The sequence below is a fragment of the Nansenia antarctica genome, assembly GCF_963989245.1.
Source record: "Nansenia antarctica genome assembly, chromosome: 17".
Classification (NCBI taxonomy): Eukaryota; Metazoa; Chordata; class Actinopteri; order Argentiniformes; family Microstomatidae; genus Nansenia; species Nansenia antarctica.
The window spans coordinates 4908671-4936253 of NC_137687.1; the positions used below are offsets into that span (position 1 = coordinate 4908671).

At 44.2% G+C, this 27583-nt stretch overlaps 3 protein-coding genes across 6 annotated transcripts in view; 1 reads left to right on the forward strand and 2 right to left on the reverse strand.

Annotated features, from left to right (window-relative positions):
• Positions 1 to 8545, forward strand: part of acad11 (acyl-CoA dehydrogenase family, member 11) — a 36072-nt gene extending 27527 nt beyond the window's left edge. Inside the window, exons 15-20 of the mRNA XM_080547206.1 lie at positions 4245 to 4330; positions 4518 to 4589; positions 4977 to 5131; positions 5774 to 5890; positions 6560 to 6669; positions 7535 to 8545. Of these exons, the coding sequence (XP_080403332.1) occupies positions 4245 to 4330; positions 4518 to 4589; positions 4977 to 5131; positions 5774 to 5890; positions 6560 to 6669; positions 7535 to 7649 (655 nt within the window). The 3' untranslated portion in view covers positions 7650 to 8545. The remainder of the gene's footprint in view (positions 1 to 4244; positions 4331 to 4517; positions 4590 to 4976; positions 5132 to 5773; positions 5891 to 6559; positions 6670 to 7534) is intronic.
• Positions 1127 to 3213, reverse strand: LOC308172742 (ciliary microtubule inner protein 1-like; the record flags this gene model as incomplete). Its single annotated transcript, XM_080547693.1, has 4 exons — positions 1127 to 1282; positions 1794 to 1892; positions 2687 to 2768; positions 3155 to 3213. 4 exons carry the CDS (start codon positions 3211 to 3213, stop codon positions 1127 to 1129), a joined length of 396 nt encoding a protein of 131 aa, XP_080403819.1.
• A 211-nt stretch (positions 8546 to 8756) lies between the features above and the next one.
• u2surp (U2 snRNP-associated SURP domain containing) lies at positions 8757 to 27344 on the reverse strand (the record flags this gene model as incomplete). 4 transcript variants are annotated; one of them, XM_080547486.1, is made up of 26 exons in its annotated part: positions 8757 to 9253; positions 9486 to 9701; positions 9850 to 9998; positions 10109 to 10219; positions 10386 to 10536; positions 10839 to 10890; positions 11464 to 11544; positions 11905 to 12133; positions 12233 to 12373; positions 12784 to 12871; positions 13062 to 13141; positions 19389 to 19551; positions 20648 to 20811; positions 21183 to 21249; positions 21420 to 21524; positions 22919 to 22962; positions 23446 to 23657; positions 23972 to 24137; positions 24388 to 24470; positions 24581 to 24616; positions 24785 to 24876; positions 24968 to 25038; positions 25133 to 25254; positions 25368 to 25479; positions 25644 to 25742; positions 27300 to 27344. In XM_080547486.1, 26 exons carry the CDS (start codon positions 27342 to 27344, stop codon positions 9115 to 9117), a joined length of 3018 nt encoding a protein of 1005 aa, XP_080403612.1. In that variant the 3' UTR covers positions 8757 to 9114. The 4 variants fall into 4 exon arrangements, with proteins under 4 accessions (XP_080403612.1, XP_080403613.1, XP_080403615.1 ...); XM_080547487.1 differs by lacking the exon at positions 24581 to 24616; XM_080547489.1 differs by lacking the exons at positions 22919 to 22962; positions 23972 to 24137; positions 24388 to 24470; ... (5 more) ...; positions 25644 to 25742; positions 27300 to 27344 and having other exon boundaries at positions 23446 to 23533.
• Between the last annotated feature and the right edge of the window lie 239 nt (positions 27345 to 27583).

A 27583-nucleotide genomic window follows, 5' to 3' on the forward strand; every position in this document is an offset into this window, starting at 1 on the left:
GAATGACAGTTCAATCCTTTCTTAGACTCGGATCTATTCATACAACAAGGGACATGGCACTTTCCTGTTTTTCCCATATTGTCAGCGTCTTTGAGCCTCGGAAAAGCTCTATACAAATATAATGAATTATTATTATTATTACTGCGGCATTTCGAAGACAGCGCCTCAGCCAACGTTGGACTCGGAAACACGTCACGACTTAACAACCGAATAGGATATCCCTGGTCCAAATAAACGTATGAGCCATATCAACCATACTATCAACAATACTATAAGGAAAAATGGCATGTGCTAGATGTGCCCACAAAGGACCCAGAAGACAGTGATTAGCGTCTATACATATGTAAACATCTAAGTGGTCATGAATGTAACCAACGACTGTCATCATTATTACAACCCAGTTGTATACAAATCAGTCTGTCTTGAAACCCCTTGAAACAAATCCCAGATTGTGGCTTTAACACTAGAACAGCCGTGTCTTTTTTACCTACTAAAAGAGCCGCACAATGCTCAAGCTGCTATTTAGACACAACGACCACTAGTTGGCCGCTTATTAAATTAGCCTGCTTCCTACACAGAAAAACTGCAAAATAGCTTTATATTAGCTCATCCTGATCAATACTGGGTGGTAGAAAGCACATATCTCGGAAAAGTCATGAAAGGAGGGTCCTGAAATTTGATAAGATATAACATTTTTCTTTACTCACACCCCTCTACAGTGTTATCTGTGTTTGCCACGCATGTCAGTAGAACTTGGTAATATATGCTGTTATTTAAAACATTTTTAAAATACCCGGTTTCCAGATGAATCGCGAGCGTTAACGTGTTAACATTGACGGCCCTAAATGAAAGCGATTCTGATTCTGATACATTTACTACACAGTAGGCCTACCTATGTTGAAAGGATACCAGGGAGACTGAGTTATTTCAGAGTGAAGAATTTCTGTCATGTATTGAACGATGAATCAGGTGACTGTGTGTGTGTGTGTGTGTGTGTGTGTGTGTGTGTGTGTGTGTAGGGTGTCTGTGTCTGTGTCTGTGTCTGTGTCTGTGTCTGTGTTTAGGGTGTGTTTAGGGTGTGTTTGGGGTGGGGGGGTTTAGCTGGTAGTCCATGGCAACAAGCTTCTCAGCTGCAGGCGTCGAAAGCCCACCCCAGCTCCTTTAAGAAGCTGCTCTTCCGATACTGGACCCTCCCGTAGCGCTCCAGCTGATGCTCCGGCCTGGACGACCGCCAGCCAATCAGAGCTTGTGTGGTCCGGGGCACTGGAGGAGAGGGCCCCACCTGCAACACAACTCTGTCAGTAGCTGGTCCCCTAGACGCTGATAGATAGTGAAACCTGTTTGGCTTTTTCCTCCATATGGTTAGGATGGTTAGGATTTTGGTAGTCAGAGATTAGGAACATACCCGCACAACTAGTACACATATTTCCAATTAAATTATTATTTTTGGAATAGTCACCATATACATCATGGGTCGTCACCATATACATCATGGGTCGTCACCATATACATCATGGGTCGTCACCATATACATCATGGGCACAATTATTGTTTTGCAGCTCGAAAAAGTTGACATACTGGACCGGGCCTTTAAAGGAAGCAGGCTAAACACCTTCATAACAGGTGACCAGAAGACAGATAAATAGCCATGAATGCCATAGCAGTTTGTGAATTTGGCTGCAGTCTTGAGCACCAAAAATATAATACTATAATACTTTTTTTTTCATTTCTCTGGTGGAGTTGGTGGTCTCTCACCTTAATGTATGTTTCTGGTGGAGTTGGTGGTCTCTCACCTTAATGTATCTCTCTGGTGGAGTTGGTGGACGTGCCCTCAGGTGCTGAGGTAGCTCCATCGTCTCTCTTTCCTTCAGCTTGTTGCTCTCCCGCCGAGTCTATCAGTTGGGAAGATAGTTGAGCAAAAGGAATGTTTAAAAGGACAGCTGGAGGAACCTAGTAGGTAATAATAGTAATTTCGACAAAAGGGGAATCGAAACGTGACAAATTATTAAATGGGTACAATTTGCAGTTCCCCTGCATTGAACTGATCATTGAAAGTACAGGTCACATTTCACACTGTCTAACTGGCAGGTCATCGTTCTGCTGGAAAAACAAATCCCAGATTGTGGCTTTAACACTAGAACAGCCGTGTCTTTTTTTTACCTACTAAAAGAACCGCACAATGCTCAAGCTGCTATTTAGACACAACGACCACTAGTTGGCCGCTTATTAAATTAGCCTGCTTCCTACACAGAAAAAAACTGCAAAATAGCTTTATATTAGCTTATCCTGATCAATACTGGGTGGTAGAACGCACATATCTAGGAAAAGTCATGAAAGGAGGGTCCTGAAATTTGATAGAATGCAAAGAAATAGCTAACATTTCTCTTTACTCACAGGGGTTCTAGTGTTGAATAATCGGAATAATCTGAATAATCCTAAACCTGTATTGCTGGGTGGGTAGGTTTTGTATTTTTAGGACTAGTACACTGGTTCCACTGTAACGGTCAATCAAGATCAATAAAGCACAGTTCAAGTAATTAAAGACAACATACGACATAACCTACTATTTGAACTCAACATTAATTAATAGTCCACACAAACCTATATATATTAGGGGTTTTAGTTCACAAGACCTCTTCTGATTTAGACTACGGTGTTCGTTCTTTACTAGGTCTCTTTGACTTACCTCACTGTAAGACTCAGTCAAAAATCCCCATTTATTCGGCCAGGCTTTGGCTGACTCTAGCTCCACCTTGACATGCGCTTTCCTGAAAAGGAAACCAAAGACACATGATACAGTAGGTTATTTAAAAGAACATATCTATTACCATTCAGTCACTGATAGCTACTGTAGCTACTACTACCTCCTTCACCATTGCTGCCACTAGCTACTAGGTTTTAGGTTGACTAGCGACAGCACTACATTAGGCTACTCCCATCACAATGACTTGAATTAGCCTTACTTGAACCACAGTACTACCTCACTGGTACCACTATCATCATCATTGATTGATGATTTAAAAACAAACAGATACTGTATCATCATTATCATGAAGAAATGTTACACTCTATGTCTATATAGACCATATTAAAAAGAAGGCACAATTAATCAATAACATTCTAGGAAGACTATAGATTAATGAAAGGACTTTACCAGATTTCATCTTTATCCACAGAGGTTGGTGGTTCGCCTGATGAAATAGGAGCTGCCATCTATGCCGGCAACTGTGTGTGTGTGTGTGTCTGTCTGTGTGTGTGTGTGTGTGTGTCGCTCTCTGTGTCTTCTAATGTTTCACTGTGTGTTAGTTATACAAACAGGTGTGTTTACCGTCACCGTGGCAACATGTTGCTGTGACACTATCCTTTTGTGTGTCCATAGTAACAATGCAAATCACTCAGCATTTCACTCAGAGAACTAAACAATTCTCTGTTTGAATCCAAATCATGTTTCATGATAAACAGTAACACATTTAATTTGTAAAACACTTTTTATTGCACAGAAGAACCTCTAAATGTTCTACTTATGTAGAACTCTATGGGCCGGTTTCACAGACAAGGCTTAAGCCTAATCCTAGACTAAAAAACATCTTCAATGGAGATTTTACATTGAAAGTGTGATTTAGTCCAGGACTAGGCTTAAGCCTTGTCTCTGAAACCGGCCCTAAATGTTCTACATTCATTCATTCATTCATTCATTTAGAGCAAAGCCTCTCAGGTGGGGAACATTCCCCAGGCCAGGGGCATTGAGCAGAAACCTTGGTCCCCCATGACCTGTGTTCAGTAGATCTGTCCTGCTATACGCTTGTTTGAGCCTCCAAAACAAGTAACGTTACCAGCGCATGTCGTCTTGAATATAGATTTTTCAGAAACAAAATGTTTTATATATATATATGTTATGGTACATGTGAGAATACGGTACATGTGGGAAAACTATGGTTAGGGTTAGGTGCTAGGGTGCTAGGTTAGGGTTAGGATTAGGGTTAGGGGTAGGGTTAGACATGCCAGCATGTACCAAGTCACCCTAGCACCTAACCCTAACCCTAGTTTTCCCACATGTACCGTATTCCCACATGTACCATATATATTTATATATATTCTTTCTTTCTTTTTAATGAAAAAATTAAAGGTAGCACTAGCAACTCTCACTTGTTTTTGAATGTGCTTCAAAGATATTCATGTTTCAATTCAGCCATGACACTGGTCTTCCTCTTAACAGTCCTGGTGTTACTCTTTGTGGTTCTCAGGCACGGTCAACACAGTATGATCCTGGTTCCGTTGGACACCCCGGGAGTGAAACTGGTCAGACCACTGACCGTATTTGGACAGGATGGTAGGATAATTTTTACGCCTATGTACAGTATTTCATTCACCCATACTGCTACTGAATTGGTACATGCAGATCTCCTATAGTCTACTAATGACTCCTACTGCTTTGTAATAAGTAGAGAGCTCATACAGACAGTAAGCATGAACATTGACCTCACAATCGTCTCTCCTCTGATCATTGATCTTATCAGATGCTATCCACGGTGGACATTTTGAGATCAACTTTGACAACGTTTGTGTCCCTGCCTCCAACATTATCCTTGGTAAGACATAAAACATCATTTCACAGTTGATGTAGGGCCAGTGAGCTCTAACAGTGTGATCCACTGTGCATCTCTCTAATGGCTCAGTCCTGACAGTAAGACCACATTACCTCTGTCATGCTGTCTGTCCGTATACTGTCTGTGTAATGCTGTCTGTCTGTAATGTTGTCTGTGTGTCTATCTGCAGGGGCTTTGAGATAGCTGGGGCTTTGAGATAGCTATCTGTCTGTAATGTTGTGTGTGTGTGTGTGTGTGTGTGTGTGTGTGTGTGTGTGTGTGTGTGTGCGTGTGCGTGTGTGTGTGTGTGTGTGTGTGTCTCTCTCTCTCTCTCTCTCTCTCTCTCTCTCTCTCCCTCCCCCCCTCCCTCCCTCCCATTCCTCTTCCCAGGTGAGGGCCGGGGCTTTGAGATCGCCCAGGGGCGTCTGGGCCCGGGAAGGCTGCATCACTGTATGAGGGCCGTGGGCCTGGCGGAGCGGGCCCTGGAGCTGCTGTGCCAAAGAGCTGCCAGCAGGCAAACCTTCGGCAAGAAACTCTACGAGCACGTGAGTTAACCGCTTGTCAGGGTTCCCACGGGTCCTTGAAATCCTTGAAAGTTTGTGAATTTGAGGGGAAAAAAATCAAGGTCTTAAAAGTTTTAGAAATTAGACATGGGTCATTGAAAGTGCTTGAATTCCTCTCTCTCTCTCTCTCTCTCTCTCTCTCTCTCTCTCTCTCTCTCTAAAAAACATATCGATATTTAAAAAAGGTTTACTTAGCTCGTCAACTAGTAAATAAGTCTCTGTATTGCTTAACTTTATACATATTTCACAATTGTTTTGCTGTGCTGCGGTAGAGAAGGCAAAAGACCATCTGGTGTTCACACATTCAAGCCTCTCTTTTTAATTGTTGTCTGTGAGCGGATAGTTCTTATTATATAAATTCTCATCTAGATCTGTCTCAAACTATGCTGTGTTGGGTCCTTGAATTTGAGGGAATTGAGTCTTTGAAAGTCCTTGAAAGGTGCTTGAATTTGACGTTTCAGAAGGTGTGGGAACCCTGGCTTGTGGAAATGATTTAGTTTGATTTCAGTTGCGTTTAATAAGGAGGCGAATCAACCTGTCTTCCGCCACCCTGTCTTCCTCTCTGTATCCGTTGATGGTTTGACCTTTGACCTGGTTGTGTTCCTGTGCTGTGTCCGCGTGCAGGAAGTAGTGGCCCACTGGATAGCGGAGTGTCGTCTGGCTATAGAGCAGACCCGCCTGCTGACCCTGCATGCTGCTCACGCTCTGGATAAGGTGGGCAGCAGGGCCGCCAGGAAACAGGTAACACACACACACACACACACACACACACACACACCTGCACTAATCGTGATTCGTGACGTTAGAATTATAAGGTTCTATCTCCATTTTTGGTCAAAATTGAGTTTTTTTAACGTAATTTTGGTGTTTATTAATGCCTGTGTGGTGTTATTTTTTAAATGTTGAAATTTTTTAGTAATTCATAAAATACAAAGGTTCCATCTCACAAAACATAATGACAAACTTTGACGGTCAAAATCTCTGAACTACCCTAAACGGAGATAGAACCTTATAATTCTAAGCTCACCTAATAATAATACATTAGATTTATATAGCGCTTTTCTAGACACTCAGACACTACAAACTGAAAAGATCGAGCAGTAATAATAAAAAGAAACCAAAAATAAATAAAAGAAAGTATAGGGGCCTGATTATGGTAGTGCTGGGGACACATGGGAAGGGGAGGGGCGGAGAGGGTTAACTGGGGAAGGCGAGCTTGAATAGGTGGGTTTTGAGGGCCTGTTTAAATGTTGGGAGGGTGTTGGCCTGTCTGATGTGATGTGGTGGTCTAATAAAACAGTAACCTCAGAAGCTAGATGTACCGATTTTTCGGACTAATGCTTTGAAATGATCCCACTGATTTTTAGAATGCGTCATGAGTGAATGTGATAATGTTGGTCTGGTTCTCAGATCGCCATGATCAAGGTGGTCGCCGGCAGGATGGCTTGCAAGGTGGCGGACTGCGCCATCCAGGTGTACGGAGCTGCAGGTGTGTCCGGAGACTTCCCCCTGGCTCAGATGTAAGTGTATCCAGTGTGTAGAATGTAGATCATTTGACAATCCTCTACGACTGGCCTTTAAAACCCTTTATACAACAGTTAGTTTCAGACCAAGTAATTTGATTGGACAATGGCATTCCATGAGTGCTGATATACAGTATAACAGCACTGGGACTTTTGAACTATATGTATCACTCCGAAATGACCGTTAATATCAAAGTAGCTAGCCTGCAGATGTGTGTGTTCAGGTTACTAGGCAACAGTCCAGTTGCGGAAGTATTTGTTGTTGACGGAGCCAAAATAAATGATTAAATAAACAAACAAATCATAAATCTGTTGTCACTTATTACTGTTAACTAATAAATTGCGTTGTAGAACTGTTGTATAAAAGCAATATCACACTCGAGGTCATACCTACGACCGAATCACAGCCGTGCTGATATTCAGTATAACAGCACGACCTCGAGTGTGATATTTAAGTGTGATATTGCTTTTATAACAGTTCTACAGCGCGATTTATTAGTTAACAGTAATAAGTGACAACATATTATGATGTGTTTGTTTATTTAATCATAAAAATAAACAAAAAATAGTTCCGCAACTGAACTTCAAATGGACTGTTGCCTAGTAACCTGAACACAAACATGTAGTCTAATTAACCTGAACACAAACATGTAGTCTTATTAACGGTCATTTAGTAGAACACCTGTGCGGCGCCGGCGGAGTGATACTTAAAAGTCCCAGTGCTGTTATACTGTATATCAGCACTCATGGAATGCCTCTTGTCCAATCAAATTACTTGGTCGGAACTAACTGTTGTATAATGCTTAATTGACAGCTCATTATGTTAGCTCCTGCTCACCGTTAACTCTCTGACGCTTTCCAGGTACGTGGCGGCACGGACTCTCCGCATCGCAGACGGGCCGGACGAGGTCCACCTGTCTTCCATCGCGCACCTGGAGCTGAGAGATCAGCTGGGGAAGATCCAGGCCAAGTTATGAGGCCAGGGGGCTCATCCAACACAGACCGCTCTCTCAAGAGAGTGCACGGGTGTCAAAATACGGCAGTACAAATGTGTGTATCTGCCATGGGAGCACTGCCAATCAATAGGACAGGCTTGCTTTCAAATCTGTACTGTACTGGCTCTCAGTTAATAGATTTGGAGCTTTTACCCATCTTAACACATGATCAACTCCTCTCTACCTGAATGCAATTGTCAGGAATAACTGTACTGATTTGTTGAAGATCTGTCAACAGCAAGCTATTAATATCACGTCTGCTTGACTGCCATGGATTACTATCAAACCTATTCATCATCAGATTATATTTTTGATTGACTGAAATGTAAATCACACTAATGTAAATAACAGTTTTGATATGCCTTAATATATGATATAATTCACATTGGAGTGTCATGACGTGTGCAGTGGAAAGTGAATGAGATCAGCTTGGACAGATGAACCCATCCCCTCAGGTGTCACGGGTTGAGATATATACATAAAAGGCAGTCAAACAGCAGGTGAGTGCGTGGTATGTGACAGACGGTCATTTGTATAATAATACGTTCCAGCTTTAGGGGGAATCAGGGCAGAAGTATGGCTCCCGGAATCTCCCTTTCAAATCTATTCTAAATCACTTGAACATTCTTCTCCAGTGACTGGGAGGGAACAGGTATGCTCATTTTGTGTTGACCTGTGGTTAACATGAGAGGTGAGTTCACTGCTAAATTCACAAAAAGATTTGGTTTAGAAGAAGGTGATAGAAGGAAAAACCTTCTATCAATGGCCCCGGGCCTGAGCTGGATTACTCTTCCTGCTACGACTGGTGGATTGATGATTCACTTGCTTAGTATTGAAATGTATCGATTGTAAGTCGCTTTGGAATAAGGCGTCTGCTAAATGCCAAAAATGTAAATGTAAACATGAAAATAAATGAAGTTCATTTAATAGAAGCTATCAGTAAATAAACAATTTGGGTTTAATTAATTTCAGTTTAAACCGATTTTAGTTCTCTTGCATACTAAAAACAAACAAATAATAATGTTATCTAACGAAGAAAGCATTGTTTCATTTATTGAATGGTTAATTGAGTTAAAAAAACACCATTTTATTAGGAATCCTTTTTAATGTGAACTACAAAAAAGAAAATGACAGCATGAAAATAAGACTACAGTCATCATCACACTGGGGGTACAGGTGGGGTCTACCACAAGGATGAATTTCATCGGGCGCTGGGGGGAGTGGGACACAGAAGCTCGTTATTTTACAATATAAAACAGCAACAACCCCATCCATTGACACAAATTGGCAATCCGTGCATAACCATTTCTCCTCTCTATCTTTACAACATTCAGGCAGGGGACTGATATCTGCCACTCCAGTCAATCTTTTATACATCACGGTAAGGGAGGGAGGGAGGGGAGGGGGGAGGAGTAGGAAAGGGAGAGAGAGAGGTGTGTGTGATTTGTCAGTGTTTGCTCTTCTTTGATTTCTTATGGGACCGATGTGGCGATCTGGATTTTGACTTGGACTTCTTGGCTGATTTCTTGGGGGTTTTGGAGCGTGACCTCCTGGACCGTTTGGGCGTGCGAGGCGACGAGGGGGACCTGGGAAGTGAGAGAGAAGATTCCAGAGTCCAGGAATGTCATTAACACTAGAACAGCACCAACTGTCAAGTCTTATTTCAAATTTGAAAGTGACAGTTAAATCTAAGTGACAGTTAAGTATCCTCACGAGGTTACAAAGCAGGTCAACAGTATTCTTCAGACAGTTGCTGTTAAACAAGTCCAGTGCCACAGAAGTTCAACAGTTACTTCAGTCATGAGGTTTAGCTTTTACCTTTTGGAGGACTTCTTGTTGCTGGAGCGTGGCGAGTCTTTGTGGGAGGAGCGAGCGCGAGACACGACGTCCTTGGGGTACGACCGTTCAGACCGCTCGGACCGTTCAGACCTCTCAGAGCGGGGAGAGGGCGTGCGTACTCGTCTGACGCTGCTCCGCGTCGGGCTGGGGGAGTTACTGTGACGGCGTTTCCTTGCCACCACAGGAGACAGACGCCTGTTGGGGGGTTACACACAAATTATTTCCTCTCTCAGACAGACGGCTTCAAAACTCCAAGTATCATAGTAGCAACCACTCTGGCAATGGGCCCACTAACTTACATTTAATAAAGCCATGATGTAACGCAGAAACTAAAGAGACGAACCTGTCTTTCCTGGTTGGTGTAGACTCCTCCCTCTCCTTCTCCTTCTCTTTCTTGACGTCTTTGGAACGCGCCTCGGTTTTCTCTTTGTCTTTTTTCTCCCGCTCTTTCTCCCGCTCTTTCTCTCGTTCCAGTTTCTCCTTCTCTTTTTCCTGGAAAACAAACAAACAAAAAGGTCATTGCAGAAGCACAATATTATTGAAAGGAAGTTAATTAAATGGATCATGTCCCCAAAATCATTCCTCCTGTCCCTTTCACATACCTTCTGTAGTAGCTTGTCCCTGTAATGCTCTATCTGCTCCTGTATACTCTGGCCAGACTTTTTGGGCCTTTTCCCAGACTCAAGCTCATCTTGGAACTTCATGACTTTGACCTGAAAGATAAAAAAAAATATGCATTTTCAACAAATCTGCAGGTTGCAAAATTAAAACTGTATAAGGGGGGGGGGGGGGGGGGTCAGTTTCATTTCAATCAAAAGCCCACTATCAAGTCAGTTGTTTGTATTTTAACCATTTAAGAGCAGGACGGAGAGACTGTACCTCTATCTCCCTTAGTTTGGTGCGTTTCTCCTCGTTCATCTCCGAGTGCTTGGCCTTGGTGTCAGCGTCGTCTCTGATGGGGTTGGAGTAACTCGGGGCTTCTTCTGAGCGAGAACTCTTGTTGTCGTCATCGTCACTATCGTCCTCCTCCCTAAGAAGAAAAAGGAAGGAGGAGGAATTTGAAATGATGTATACTGCAAAATCCCACACCATGGTCTCGGAATCTCTCCATTTCACTGTTCTTAACTCCTCTGTGACTCAGTGGGTAGAGCGTGGTGCTAACAACGCTTAGGTTGTGGGTTCAAGTCCCGCTGGGACCAGATGTACTGAAATGTATACACTCAATGTAAGTCGCTTTGGATAAAAGCGTCAGCTAAATGGCATATATTATATTATATAGATTAACTCGACAAGCATTGAAACGGAATTGACAGCAAATGATTCCCTACTCACTTCTTCTCCTCCTCTGGTTGCTCAAAGATCTCCCATTTGGACGTGGTCACAGCTGGGGGAAGAAAACACATTGAACAGCTCAGTACAAAAACTGATCCCAAAAGGTCTAATAATTAGGGATGCTCCGATCTGGATTTTTGGGGCCGATACCGATCACCGATTTTTTTCCTCAAGAGCAACCGATACCGATTTTTTTTAAAATACATAACTGTAGGCCTACTGACTGGATAGCCTACATATTTTTTGCTTTTTAGACAAACGTTTTGATCCATTAGGCACCAAGCAAACGCAGACCCATTTTTATGGCATAGTAAAGGTCTGGCCTATCACCCAGTTAGGGCCTGAAGCCCAAGTCAGTCGATATGGCTGTATAAAAGACATCATAAACGTGGCCTTCATGGTTTACATACTGTTACGTCCTCCTATGTTTTCTGTTCAGTTATCTGTCTTCCCCAGGGGAAAAAAAAAAAAAAAAAAAACGTTTTTTGCGATCTGCCATTTTTGCCGATCACCGATCGAGTCATTTGGAGTGAAATCGGCCGATTTAAATCGGTGGCCGATAAATCGGAGCATCCCTACTAATAATGACCTACGTATTTATTTATTTGGCATGTCGACTGCTCACCTTGTGATTCTAACTCTGCCTCGTCCACTGCTTCCCATTTTGACGGTGCCACTTTGAAGGTCGCTGCTTTCGAGTGATCCACTGAAATGCAGGGAAAGAAAGAAAAATCATATTAGTCACTTCGTGACGTTAGAATTATAAGGTTCTATCTCCATTTTTGTCAAAATTGAGTTTTTTTTACATAATCTGATCCATTAGGTGTTTATTAATGTCTGTGTGGTGTTATTTTTAAAATGTTGACATTTTTGAGTTAGTAATTAATAAAATACAAAGGTTCCATCTCACAAAACATAATGGAATGTAAAAACTTTTGACGCTCAATATCTCTGAACTACCCTAGACGGAGATAGAACCTTATAATTCTAAACTCACGACTTTACTAACAAAGGGCCAGATAGAATCAAATGTTGTTGTCCCCACGGAGTTTCCACCATCACTCACGGGGCACTCCATCTATGTCCTCTTCCATGGGCTTGATGGGCACTCCGTCCAGGTCGTCCAGCAGAGCTCCGTCTATGGGGGCTCCGTCCATGGCCCCTCCGTCTATCGGTATCCCGTCTACATCTTCCAGAGGGGCCCCGTCCATATCCTCCCCTATGGGAGCCCCGTCGATGTCCTCTGCTGGCTCAGGCTGGGCCAGAGACAGACCCGGCACCAGTTCAAACGGTTTCTGAAGTGACAGAAGGTGAGCAGAAGGTTTAACCACAACTGCGATGGTTCTAATCGTTGGCTATGGTTGGTTAGCGTTAGGAAGGAGTTAGTTGCTGACCTCTACGATGGCCGCCACGACAGGCTCCTTGTCTGCGGAGAGGTTGACCAGACCTAGGAAGATGTTCTGGAGCTTGATGAGGAAGGGGTCAGGATACACGGCCCAGTCTTCCCACGCCCGGAAACATGACATCACCCGTTGCTGTGACAGAGGAGTAACGCAAAGTGGTCATGGTTAAACAGAGAAGTCATGCAAAGTGGTCATGGTTAAACAGCAGGGTTCGACAGTAACACTTGCCCGGAGCAAGTAAAAAAAAATCGCCGGGTTTGTTCGCGCGAGCCCGACGACGCTGCTGGATCCTGGATATTTTTACCTGTGTGCAGGAAGAACAACAGACGGCGCAGGCTCCAGACCGGACTAGATGATCGTGTGCTCGACAGGCACGTAATGCTTTAATAATATTTTTTTTTTTTTACTTGCTCCGGGCAAGCGTTACTGTCGAAACCCTGAACAGTGATTAAACAGAGAACTGTGAGGAGTTCTGGATATCTTTGATTCCCTCAGTTTGTTTCCTATAAAGACAAAGGAGGAAAGATGCAGAGATGACTTACCTTGAAGTTCTCAGACTGCAGATGACCCTGTGTTGTCTTGTAGGTCGCATTGAGGTCTGAGAACACCTGGCAGAGCTTGGTCTCAAAGCTGTACGGGAGAGACGTTGAGCAACAAAGCGTGGTTGGCACATGTCCGCCAAATACCAAGGAGGTAGAGGTTCAACTCTTCATGCAAAAACAATGTAATATCTTCACAACAGTATTATTAATTATGTTTATATTCTTAAAACATGCCACCAAACTTGTATTACCCAACTACATACAACCCGACTACTTACTATTTTCTATAATAAGACGCATTGGCAACTTTGGCAGATGAGTTATACAGCACATCAGAGACAAGATATAACCGTGCAATCTGCAAAACAAGAAAAGAGTACAGAGGAGTTAGTTGAAGCTACAGTGTAAGCTAAATAAGATTAGATTAGATTCAACTTTGTCATTGCAGAGTACAAGTACTAGATAACGAAATGCAGTTCAGCATCTAACCAGAAGTGCAAATAGTGATAAGAACATGATATAAAATGATAGTCATAGGTACAGTTAACTACAGATCTACCACCAGATTGTTTACAGACCTGTAGAACTTAAAGGGACAGTGGAAAAGAAGTTGGAGAGAATGGGGAATATCATCTACCAGTATGGGGCAGAACGCTTTGGAGTGCAAGAAAGGAAAGGCGGGAAAGATGTTCCAACTGCACCCGTTTCCAGGAGGCAACAGGAGATCCAGCGCCTCGTCCTAGAAAGAAGACAACTTAGGAAACGGTGGAAAAAAGCTTCTGGAGTGGAAAGGGAAGGCATAAACGCACTTCAAGTCGACATCAAATCACGGCTGGCATCCCTCCGTAGAGCAGAGAACCTCCGGAAACGTAGAAGGAAGCAAGAACAAGCTAGAACACGGTTCTATAAGGATCCCTTCAAGTTCCTTAAAAGTATCTTCACAAAGGAAAAAAGTGGAGCTCTAAAAACAACAAAGACAGACCTGGAAAATCACCTGAAAGAAACACACTCTGACCCAAGGCGGCATGAACATCTGACCATTCCCTCTGATATCCCACCAATCGACCCCCCTGAACACCACATGCTGATCAGCCCTCCAACCTGGAAAGAGGTGGAAAACACAGTGCGTCGAGCAAGAACGGCATCAGCCCCGGGGCCAAACGGAGTCCCATACAAGGTGTATAAGAACGCATCAGATGTCCTGAGGTTTCTCTGGAGACTCATGAGAACAGCATGGCAGAAGAAGATAATACCTAAAGCGTGGCGCAGGGCAGGTGGAGTCCTCATCCCAAAGGAGAAGGATGCAGTCAACATCAGCCAATTCCGTCCAATCTCCCTGCTAAACGTTGAGGGCAAAATCTTCTTTAGTGTCATTGCACAGAGGATGGCCGAGTATCTGAAAAGAAACAAATACATCGACACATCTGTACAGAAAGCAGGAATATCAGGATTCTCGGGGTGCTCAGAACATTTCAGCATGATCTGGCACCAGATCCAAACGGCAACGGTGGAGAGACGGGACATTCACGTCGTCTTTCTGGACCTTGCCAATGCCTGGCTCTGTGCCCCACGAACTCCTCTGGTCTGCCTTCGACTTCTTCCACATACCGGACACCATCACAGCCCTGGTTAAATCCTACTTCCAAGACATGCAGTTCTGCTTTACCACCTCTGACTTTACCACCTCTTGGCAGTGCCTGGAAGTAGGCATCATGGCGGGATGCACTATTTCACCCCTGGCATTTGTGATGGCAATGGAAGTCATCATCCGAGCCTCAAAATGGGTTGTAGGCAGACAGCGAGTTGACTGGTCAGCGTCTCCCTCCGCTCAGAGCTTACATGGACGACATTACAACGTTGACCACCACAGTCCCATGCACCAGGAGGCTGCTCAGAAAACTGGAAGAGAACATCAGTTGGGCCCGTATGAAGATCAAACCATCCAAGTCACGAAGCATCTCAATTGTGAAGGGAGTGCTCTCTGACCTGAAATTCTTCATCGGCGATGATCCAATCCCAACAGTGTCTGAGCAACCTGTAAAAAGCCTTGGCAGGTGGTATGATGCAAGCCTGAAGGACAAAGACCAGGTGCTACAACTGCGCAAAGATATCAGCAGTGGCCTGCAGTCCATCGACAAAACACAGCTACCTGGAAAGTTAAAGGCTTGGTGCCTGCAGTTTGGACTCCTACCACGGATGCTGTGGCCCCTCGCAGTGTATGAGGTCCCAATCTCAATCGTAGAGAAGTTGGAAAGAGGAGTCACAGGCTACATCAAGAAATGGCTCGGAATTCCACGATGCCTTACCACCATAGGTCTCTACGGAGATAGCATCCTCAAGCTGCCCCTCACCAGTCTCACAGAGGAGTTCAAGTGTGCAAAAACAAGACTCCAGATGACACTGAATGAATCCAGAGATTTAGTGGTGAGCAACAACGCACCAACCTTGGCAACCGGGCGCAAATGGACAAATGGTGGAGGAAGCAACAGCAGCCCTCAAACATGCTGACATTGTGGGGTATGTTCAGCAGGGAAGAGGAGGCTTCGGGCTAACAGCTGCTCGCCCTGCTTGGAGTAAGGCCACAGCACCAGAACGGAGGAAGATGGTGGTGGAGGAAGTACGCCATCAGGAGGAGGCTGGAAGATGGGCCAAGGCAGTTTCTCTTGCCAAGCAGGGACAGTGGACGCGATGGGACAGTGTGGAGAGGAGGAAGATTAGCTGGAAGGACATGTGGGTAGGGTTGGGTACCGAAAATCGGTACCGGTAGGTACCGGTTACTTTACATTCGGTATGTACCCGTACCGAATCGCAAAGGAGATTTCGGTACCTCATTTCGGTACTTTTCTATCTCGCCGGTGTCAACTGGTGACTCGTGACGTCACATCGCCTGTTAAATTTCCACTCAGTGAAAGCAGCGAGTACGGAAGGATAACGAGAAGGTTGCTAATAGCAACTTCCGCTAGCGGGTTGGCGTAACGCGACGCTCGACTTATGGGTGCGTTCTGTAAACTCGTTCTGGAATTCTGATCACCACTCGTGGAATGCCTTCTGTCCAATCAAATGACTTGCTCCCCTTATGACGTCGGGCCCAGTGTGCGCTGCGACGCTCTCAGAGCGAGTTTACGAACGCAAGCCTTTGATTGGACAGTGCACTCCAGGATTCGACGCGTCTGTTGATGACGTTGTGCGGATGTGTGGCTGCGTCTCTGCGAGGTGGACAACATGATCGGGGATCTCTTGATATTCGGGTACTGTCCTTATCCTACTACTGTGTCTGAAAAATCAATCGTCATGTCATCATGGACCAGAGAGGGGGAGGGGAGTTGTAGTAGCTGAGCGGCAACATAGTTTGGATTTTGACGAGGTGGAGGGCTCCAGTTTATCAGAGTTATATTTCCTCTTGGTCTTCTTGGTTCTGGGGGCTATGCAGGCCTCTTCACTAGATCCCTTTTCTAAGAATATTCTGATGTCGTTGAGGGGCTGCCGAACAAGTGTGTACTGTACTCGTATTCGACATCAGTACCAACGATAGGCACCCCCAGCTTAATGGAGTCCCCAAGGCTCAGGAGTTTTATTTTCATTTATTTTAATTTGAGTGTATATTTAACTAATATATATTGTGCCTCAGCAATAAAAAAGTGAAAAGCTGTTTAATGTTGTCGACCGTGTTATTATTATATATATATATGTCATTTCAAAAAATCAAAAGTACCGAATTAAGTACCGTTTTGGTACCGGTACCGTTTTTAAAGTATCGGTTAGGTACCGGTACCGGATAAAACCCAAACGGTACCCAACCCTACATGTGGGCCATGGAAGCGAGGCAGTTGAGCTTTATTATCAGAGCTACATACGACGTCCTTCCAACACCAGTTAACCTTGGCCAGTGGTATGGTGAAGACCCAGGGTGTGCCCGTTGTTCCACGCCAGCCACCCCCAGGCACATTCTTTCAGGATGCAAAACTAGTCTCGCCCAAGGACGCTACACGTGGCGTCACAACCAAGTCCTGAAGATCTTTGCATCCACCCTGGAGGACAAACGAGCTGCCACCAACTCCCTACCGCCATCATTATCCAACCACCAACAGGCAATTACCTTTGTCCGTGAGGGGGCAAAGGTTACCAGGAGCAGCTCGACACCATCTGAGCGAGGCCAGCTACGGTTGGCCCGCGACTGGAAGATGCTGACTGATATTGGACGACAGCTTGTGTTTCCTAAAGAGATCGCCATAACCACCCTGAGACCTGACTTGGTTCTCTGGTCCCCTTCTCTAAAAAAGGTTTACATCATTGAACTAACCGTACCCTGGGAGGACGCAGTGGATGAAGCTTACGAGCGGCGGAAACATCTACGCTATGCTGACCTCGCCGCCGAAGCACAACACCGCGGCTGGAACACTGAAGTCCGCCCAGTGGAGGTGGGGTGCAGAGGGTTTGTGGCAAGATCTACCACCAGATTGTTTACAGACCTGGGAATCAGAGGCCAAAGCCTGCGTTCAGCCATCAAAGCTGCATCGGAAGCAGCCGAAAGAAGCAGCCAATGGCTTTTTATGAGAAGGAAAGATCCCTGCTGGGCCCCGAAGTAGCCAACCAGAAGGTATGCGGTCAGCTTAGGCCTGACTCAGGGAAAAGGACGCCCCTGCCTTGCATAGTCTCATGAGACGTCGGCCATTCTCATGACGAATTAGGATTGACGCAAGTTCGGGCTGATCCCCCTGAGCTGGCCACCTCTGGCGAGGGTGTATAGTGTGATGGCCGAAACACCCCATGACCTGGAGGAACACTACTGATGATGCGTCCGAAATTAAACCTAACCCCAGCCCCCCCCCCCGCATGAACCACTCACCACCAAGACGACACACACGCACACCAGGGTTTCCGTTAGAAACATTTGGTGCCGGTCAACGTGTCCGGGAAGATTTCAATGTGTCGGACAAACGGGAGAAATTCCGGTCATCATATTAGAATATAATATAGGTGTTTGTCGCGGTGATTAGCTGTTGTGTAGCCTATATAGGCCTATGCCATTTAATGTCTATTTCTCATCCGATACGATTAGATGCGAACTATATAATAATATAGGCTTTCATGATTCGCATGCGCTACTATGGCATAATATGTCCAGGGCTGCACGCGCGCCACACTGGGCAGCCTAGTCACCTTTGCTACTTTGAATTACGACTGTAGGCTACTTTAAGATGTTTATTTCATTTGCATTAATGGGATTTGAGTATGTAATTGGTAATTTTAAGTATGCCTAGTTTAGCTTTTGATGGCTATTTGAACGGACTGCATCGATCGATCAATGAACGGACATTACGTTAACTGAAGTGTGTTAAATAGTTTCACGACAGTAATGTACGTTTTTTATATTCTCTTTCCAGTTTTACCCTTTTTATCAATAAAACAACGTCATTTCTATAACCACGTCTCGCTGATTGGGAAGGCATTAAGTCTAGCTGCCTGTCAAATCATACTTACTCGGACTCGGGAGTATGAGAATGGGGAGGATGTATCGGGGGGATACACACCCGTGGACTATTTCAACTTAGTGGCACAAATTAAACTCTAACACTATAGATAGACTAAATTGAACTTAAATGATGGACACCGACTGAATAACTGAGTGGGGGAAGACAGGTCTCAAATGTGGAACAATTATAACATTTAATACATAAAGATAAAACATACACAAATATATAACATTGATATCCCTAAACTCAAATGTAGTGTGGTATTGTCAACCTAATCTAATCAATGCTAATTAATGGTACCAGTAGCCCAGGTTGTCGATAGTAGCGCACTACTCCCGTAGTACTTCTCCCGACTCAGGGCTGGAACGGGCACGGCAGGCTCAATCAATGAACGGGGTTGAGATGGCCGCTAGCGTCCTTTACTAGCCGCATCTCACGGCCCTCGGTGGTCATTCACTGTGCTCTAGCACATCCAAAACACGCAGAACAATAACCTTGACTCCGGTCACTGCAGTGGTTTTATTTAGACTAGATCAAACTCAATTACGGTAACTGACTAAACTACGGTACTCGCGCCGTTGAGAGACAGGGTTGCCAGATGGGGCGGGTTACCGCCGAATGGGCTACTGTGTTTAGCGGTTATTTTCACCGGACAATATGACCGAAGAGGTTTAAATATGTCGGACTTCAACAGATTTTATCGGACAAAGACCGGTAATTACCGGTTAACGGAAACCCTGACGCACACACACACACACACACTCTCACGTACGTGCCTGCACAAAGGAATTTACATCTCATCCTGTGTTTCATAAATCAGTACATGTACAGAGAGGTATATACAGTTATGAACTATGTACTCTTAAGGTAGCTTATGTACAGTATGTAATGTGCAGATGTACAAAAAGAGGCTATATCCAAAGAGGTATGTGCAAAGGTAGTATTGTAAACATCAGTAGTGCAAAGGTTCAGTGATCACATTGACCAGGGATGTGCAACCAGCAGTCGTGCAAAGGCTCAATTGGATTGTTCACAGAGTCACAGGGAGGGTGGGGGGGGGATACTGAGAGTCATTGTCAAAGTACCCCCAAGATGGAATTGTGCTTGGGACGGAGATGTTAGTTGTGGTACCTTCTTGGGGAGCGCGGTCTTGAGGATGGAGAGGGACTCTGTGATGCACTCTACGATCTCCTCCGCTGCCTCGGCGTGGCTCAGACAGAACAGCATGGCCTCGGCGATGTCCCCCTTCCTGGGTGTCAGGGCCCGCAGCATCTCCTCCAGCTTGTCCCGCTCTCTGGCAGAAGGAAGAAGAGGGGGAGGAAAAAAAAGAGTTCAGCAACTGATTTGAAACTGTAAAACCTTCCCAGCTGAAGTAAACACGCCCTGGCTTCGTGTCTCCGGGTGCAAAGACCTCTGAGACGGCAGCCAGCGACCTTTTTTGTGCCTCCAGTCATATTTTTCTTTTTCTTTTTGTGTTGGAAGGGGGGGGGGTAAAAGAGTGATCTATCAGCAGCAGCAGAAGCTCAGACAGGGTGGCAGCTAGGTTACTGCAGCTAAACAGAGTTAGTCAGTTTGCCAGGACTTCCCCATGTAGGCATACCTGGAGCATTTAGGAGACATGATAACATTTAGTATTTAGAAATTCAGAAATGTAGTATTTCTTTGCAAAATGCATTCATTTAATGAGTGATTTAGAAAAATATTTAGTTTTTTACTATGTCTTCTTCATTCACTTTGGGGCGGTGTTTAGGGATAATACCTCATTATACTCATTATTAATACCTCATAATTGACAAAGAAGCCAAAGTGCTCCCATACGTGGGATTTAAATGACGAGGGAGGCACTTCGAGTACTTCTCCGCCGCCAACGTTACTAGCACTCGCCATGATACACTTGGGCCGCGTTCGAGAGCGCCGGAGCACACACTGGGTCCGACGTCATAAAGGGACCAAGTAATTTGATTGGACAGAGAGGCGTTCCTTGAATGCTGATCAGATTCCAGAGCGAATTTACGAACGCAGCCTTGTTGTTGTGGAGTCCCAGCTTCACGTGTAGTGAGTAAACAATGGATTCATTTATTTATTATTTTCATTATCAACCTATCATTGCGCTTTAGAATAAAACAAAGCACGCAACTATCTCTTTATGGCAACTCTACATTGTGATTTACAAGAGATATTAACTAATATGAAGTAATATTATTACTTGGTTACATTTTACAATTGCATCGCATGTACACATGCATGCCGAACCGTGGGGGGGGGCGATCCGTACGGATCAGCTGTGATCCGTTACACCACTAACGAGGACACAAAAACAATGGGCACCATGACTCTGACACTCGTTATGGTTATCAGATTAGGAGACAAAAAAGAAAAAGAAAACCTACTCTTCTTTTAAGCAGCCTTTTTTGCCAGCCTCCTCTTCTTCCTCCTCCTCCTCTCCCTCCTCAAAGTTCCCATGCAGGTACGGGTTGAGAGGTGGAGGCCGCCACAAGGAGCCGTTCTTGAACATGCGGAACTCCTCCGTCTTCCATTTCGTTGGTGCTTCTCCCTGTAGGTGGATAGACATGGTTCAGAGCCTGTTCTAACGGTCCAATAATAATAATAATAATAATAATAATAACTTTTATTTGTATAGCGCTTTTCCTGCAAACGTTGCAGCTCAAAGTGCTTTAATCATTATATAATCATAATTTAATTATTTAGTCATTTAAAAGGCAATAATAAAAAGATGGGTTTTTAGTCTTGACTTGAACATATTTGCTGAGGTTGCATCCCTAATGTAAACTGGCAGTGCATTCCACAATTTGGGTGCATAAAATGAGAATGCAATGCATCCATCCATTGTATCACTTGGTGGGTCAGAGTGAGGTTCAGCCCACACAGCTAAAACCTAAACCCTTTCCAAAGCTTAGTGCATACCTGTAGTATGGAGTAGAGCTTCCATCGGTAGTACACGTGTGCCGGGCTTTGGTTCTCAAACAGAAACCTGGTCAACATGGAGAACAAAATGATAAGCTGTCAACTTGCTGAACAAAAGATTAGATTAAAAAGCCAAAACACTCTGCAACACACTGCAATTCAACCAATAAATCAATATGTGTCTCTGACAGACACACACACACACACACACACACACACACACACACACACACACACCTGTACATGGGGTTGTTGAGCTCTCGATTCATGATCATGGCTTCAAACATTGGGCCCTCACGCACCACAAACTCGATCATTCGGTGGATTAGAGAGAGCAAATTCCTATAAGAAAAACACAGTTAAAGCCACAGATTCAGAGAGCGGTCGACCCTTCTCCAAATGCAATGTCTTGTCTCCTAGTTCCTCTCTACACCTCTGGGGTCACTCACACTTTTACACACAAAACATGAATGTGCATGAATATGACTAGATTTAAAAATGCCCATGATAACTTATCTCCTGTTACAAAGAAAGTAGATGAAAGAAACTGTTGGGGTTTCATGTGGCCAAGTGCAATGGTTCTCAAACCATTAAAATAACATCATTTGCACATCCCCTCTAAAATCAATAATGCTTAAAGCATCAATCCTGAAATGAACCCTAACTAGCTGGTACGTCTACTTGTTACCAAATTGTGTGTGTGTGTGTGTGTGGGGGGGGGGGAGTGGAGCTGAATAACATGGGTATGATGAGAGAGGGACATCGAAGTGACACTGTATTGACGGACTTATCTGCCAATACAGTGCCATCCAATGACTCACAACCTCCTGGCTAATGTGAAGAACCAAAGCCGTATAGGATTGTTGGCCTAAATAGGCTAAATAACAAACGGTATATTGGTATGATGAAATATCAATAAATACATGGCAAATGGGGTGACTAAAGTTCCTTTGATAATTTGAGAGAGTGTGTGTGTGTGTGGGGGGGGGGGGCTATGGTGCTGGTTGGACCTAATTAGCCTAAAGTGGCCAACAAAACAAAGGGTGTCTTTCATTTGACAACACAAATCACATTTACTTGTAGTATTGGAGCCGATCGTACCAATGGCAGGGTAAAATTCTGTATACTTTCCCAATCCATCCCATGATGCTTTTCAGGTCCCTCGCTGCTGCAGACAGTTCAACTTGTGCTGCTCACCAAGGCCAATGTCAAAGGTCACTGAGACTAATGGGAGGTTTGGGTTTTCTGAGCTGGGGGGCCAGGTTTGCTGAGCCCGTTGATTGGTTGACAGAGGCCAAGTGGGCGTACGGTCCGAGTGAGCAATAGTCTAGAGAGCATGACCTACGGCTAGCGTGTCATGAGTGTAGTATGTAGCTTGTGAGGTAGTAGTAGGCCTAATATGGTGTGGTCAAAAACGCCTATGACCATTTCTATGCAGTCAAACAACAGAACAGCAATGTACTGCGTTGATGTTTGACTGGATGAGATGGACAGTGTGATGAATGTGAGAGCTACTGTGATGTAGAGTGAAAGTGGTAGATGCGAGCTGTGTCGATACTGTTCTAGGAGTGTCCCATGTTAAACTAGCTAATGGGAGAAGTTCATTTGCCTCAACTGTTGCTCACCCGTACTGAGCGCCCCCAGTAGCATGCGGTGATCCAATTGATCAAACTTTTGGGGTCATTATGGGATGTTTTTCTACGTTTTACACCAATTTAAAAAAGAAAAACATGTACCTTTCTGTTGGGATAACCACTTTGACTATGGCTTGCGACAGAGTCTGTATATGAAGTCACATCAGATAATAAACATAGAATATGTGAGTATTGTTAAAAGGCAACAGGTGAAAAGATATCAAAAGCATTGAGAACGACATATAAAAAAACTAACTTTCCTTTACAAAAAGGACAAAAGCCTACTTGTTCATTGCAGATGTACACACATTACTAATAAACTCCCACACTTACCATGGTTTCTTTACACTAAACACTCTTCTAAACCCTATAACTTACTATATACTATACACCTACATCATTCATTTTCCTACTAATCCATCTTTGAAAATGCAGAGCCAAGCCAAGTCTAGTTTGGTCAATATATGTAAGGGACAAAGCCATAACTAATAACAGAAGATACGACCAAAAGCTGGCAATTGCTCAGTCTACGCCTAACAATGAACACAAATACTAATACCTCACCAGCAACAAAAAACACTGCCACAACTGAAAGGATCTAAGTGGACGTGGTGCACATGGTGCGTTACCTTGTCGAATTCCTCCTTGTTTTTGGGTGGAGGGAGCAGGGTGGCGTTGGGGTTCTTCAGCCTCTCCCGTGGCTGGGCGTTGAAGGGCAGGCCGGAGGGGGGTGGGGGGAGGGTGTGCTCCATCATGGAAGGGGGGATGTAGATGGGGTGGGGGGGAATTGGCACGCCTTTGCCCCATCCCAGCTTCATCTCAAAGTTCATGATCATCTTTCCTATAAATCGGTAGAAAAACGATCTCTTTACAAACTTACAAAGAGTTCCTTTGTAACTGCAGTTTACAATGTAAAACCCTCTCTGGCACGTAGGCCTATGCCATATTAAACTGCTATAACAACCAATTGTTCTTGTATAATAACAAGACACTGTTTAGAATACGTGTGATTTATGCTCAAGAACTCACACCGTTGATATCCGAGAGCTGGAACAAGTTAGGAGGGAGACATTTCACTTAAATAATCAATATGACATTATCTTATGTAAGGTAATTGCACATGCACTGAGGTCCCTCCGGTGGCAAGCCCTTTACCATTCAGATTCTTTAGAGCACGCTCGGCATCCCTCCTGTTCATGAAGGCCACAAAGCCACAGTTCCTCTCCCGAGCCCTCTCCTCGTCTGTCCTGGGCCACATGATCTTCACACTGGCCAGGGGGCCGTAGCGCCCAAACTCCTGACACAGCATCTCTTCGTTCATCTACAGAACACCACCACACAGGGGGGGAGAGGGGGGGGTGGAGTTAGTATCGATAGGTTTGACATTAGGATGAGATTAATTGTGTGGCAGTCAATCCATGGTACCCATGGTGTTATCTTTATTTCTAAGTGGACAGCCCAGAGATACAGAACTTCCACCAAGTATTTACACGTGTTTAGACAAAGCTTTGACATTCGTGCAAACAGCCACTCGTGCAAACATCGTCACCAAGCTTTAAACCAACAGTTACCTGTGGGTTGATGTTTCCGAGATATAAGTTAGTCGTTGAAGGGTCTCCGACATCATGGGAGCCAGGCGCAGATTCATCAAGTACTGCAAAAAGAGAGAACGGCAGCCTTTTCTACACAGTCCGAGGGGGTTATACATTCTCGAAGCTAGAGGTAGCAGATATTAAAGCATGCCACGATATTAAGACAAATTACCACTGGACGGACGGTTTCTTCTTGAAGAACCATCCGCTAAGAAGAAGCAGAAAAGCAGTATAAATTTTGTTTCCAGTCAAAATAAAAACATGGGGGTGGGTGTGTGGTAGTGTGGTGCGAGGGGTGGAGGAGGGGTATTTCCAACATCGTTTGATAGTCTAGCTGTTTTCTGCCAGGAGTAGTTGTGATAAAACAGACACTTACCTGTTGAGCGTCTTCCATCAGCGCCGGACAGAGGTTCGAAACGACTGACTCTGCCTTTCAACTTGTGCCTTTCATCCCTCTCCTCCTGTATCCTGAGAGAAACAGACAGAGAATGTGAGGCAATCCAAGTGAGCACCCAAAAGACATGAAGGAAAATACGAGTGTTGAAAGTGTAATTCTTACTGTTTAAGTTCTTCTTTAAAGAGCTCGAGGTTACTCTTCTTCTTTTCCTTATCACTCGTTTTCTTCGGTGTCTGAGAACAAGACAGAATGGAATTTACGTTTCAGGAATAACAGCAAAGGGACTTTTTGGATTGATTATATGAACTTTGTGGTAATAATACATACCTGTCTTTTATCTACTGGTAAAAACTGTTGAGGGGTTTCCAAAGGAAGGAAGCTGCTTTTTGCTTCGAAGCGGGACTTGGGTTTATACAGCTTGCCCTTCTTCTCATCAGCAGCCGCTTCCTCTGTGGGCAGAAACAGAAGCGGTCAACAGAAGTAGTCACTTTCTTCTACGGTGTCGTATCAAAACCATTTCCCCACAGCAGTAATGCTTTCGATGAAGGTGTTTTCCCTTTACCTTTAGATGCATTTGCAATGCCTCCCCGGACAAAGGCCTTGACCTTGCCCTCTCCTCCCTCGAAGGCAGCAAGAAACTCCTCATAGATCTCTGCAGCTGCTCGTTCATCCTCCTGAAAACAACAGTGCAGGAAATGACCACCATGTCCCAACACCACATTAAACACATACTAGTATGTTCTACAGGTAATGACATTAAACAAATAACATCCCAAACTGTTCACTCGGCAGCTTGTGTGAACTTCGCAGATACAGAGAAGAGGAGCCCTAGTCTTACCTTCTTTTTGATTTCTTCTTGTTCCTTTTTGCTCAAAGTCCTCTTGGCTACGGCCATTTTGCCAATGCTGAAGGACTTCAACTTGCTCTCCAGCAGCGCCTACAACATGTAAACAAAAACACGGTGAGTGCTTGGCTGCTTTACAACTTTACTCCACTTGAAAAGAACATTTTTTTCAAATGACAGTGCTGAACAGGACTCTTGTTCGGGGTCTATGCATAAACATTGACTTAGTGGCGCAGTGATCTCCTGTCATCAAATAAAGTCAGTCTTAGGTGAATTAGCTATCTTAGCAAGCTACGATATGATAGATGAAGCTCGCTGCCATCCATGTCTAACTAACCTGAACTCCTATCCGTAATAAATGGCCAGTTGTTACCATAAGAGGTATGTCTGTATTATGTTTCACATCTAACGGATGTGCACTACGTATCAATTACATCTGATCTGTACGCAGCCAGAGAGGGGAGCTACCTACTACTTAAGCGTGCTTTTTACCACCTGGTTCTACACCGTCACTTGCATAGACAGAGACATTTGCCACATGATTTTAGTGGCTTATTATATAAGGCGCTGCTATAACCAATGCCTTGGCTTTCAACTCAATTTGAGATAACTGAGTTAATAACACAACATGTCTAGATCATAATAGCTCCTATTCTGTTTTTGTTGATCAAGCCAGCCTTGCATAGACCCCTGTCCGTCTCTCCCTTGTGCATTTCTCTGGTTACTGACACAGTCAAAGAAAGCGATTTTGCAACGTTTAAGCATATAGCTCTCTCAGTTTGTGAATTAGAGCATAATATCTCTGGTACAAGCGGTTACCTACTTTAGTACTGAACTTTAGTGTTTGACTGCTGCCAGTCTATGCAATATGACAACCCTCGTGCACATAAGGTTCAGAGATAGGAAATGTTAGGATATTTATAGCACAGCACAGTGTTTTATTTGTATAGTATAGTATAGTGGATAGTGTACATAGCCTTTATTTATGTAAACCAGCTCTTTTCCCTTCTTGTTTTTAGTATTTCTTTCCTAGCACCAGGGGAGCCCCCCCTCCCAAATTTCGTTGTATGGTACCTGTACTATATTAATGACAATAAAGACCATTTACTACTAAAGGCGGTCTCGATTAGATGACGAGGGCTAGCTAACATCACGACAGGGCCGGTCACAGCGGAGACAGACTAGCTCAGTAACGTGCAGCACGCTGCAGAAACACGTTAACCATCATTCTGGCCATAAACACCGTTCAACACACATCACAGTCACCACCAACTCTGTAGGTTAAAGCACTTCAACAGGTCCGATATGCAGTTCTTTACTAGCACTAGTATGTACGTCAATAATGGCGGTTATAGTTAGCGAGTTAGCTAGCTAACTAACTAGCTATGCAAACAACGAGGGGGGAGAAACAGTGCGAAACTCCGGTGGCTTGGGGCCTAAAAAGCTGCTAGTTAGCATTAGCATTATCTTAGCATTATTAGCATAGCATTAGGTCTGTCCGTTACACTGTACGCTCTTCTTTCTTGATAAGACACACAAACAAAACAACGGAGACTAAACGTCATGAACTAACACAACTGTTAATAGATAAACAGTTTTAGTAGGGTTTAGTGGTAAATGCAGATAGTAAATGAGGATTGGTAAATTCACCTTCGCGCTGGCTTTCTGTGCGCCACCGGGCGCTCGGTCCGACATCTTGGTTGTGCCAAAACTGTAATCGATCACCGATAGTTGGATGCAGGAATATATATATACACAGGCAAAAGTAATCAATCAAAGATAAGACGCAACGATGTGGGGGGGGACTGGGGATCAAAAAACGCAACATCCAGTTGGTTACACAGCCATAATAACAACTCTGGCACAGCTAAGCTCATCAAATAAGGCTTTATTACTAAACAAAATGATTTACATTTAATTACAGCATCTTAACA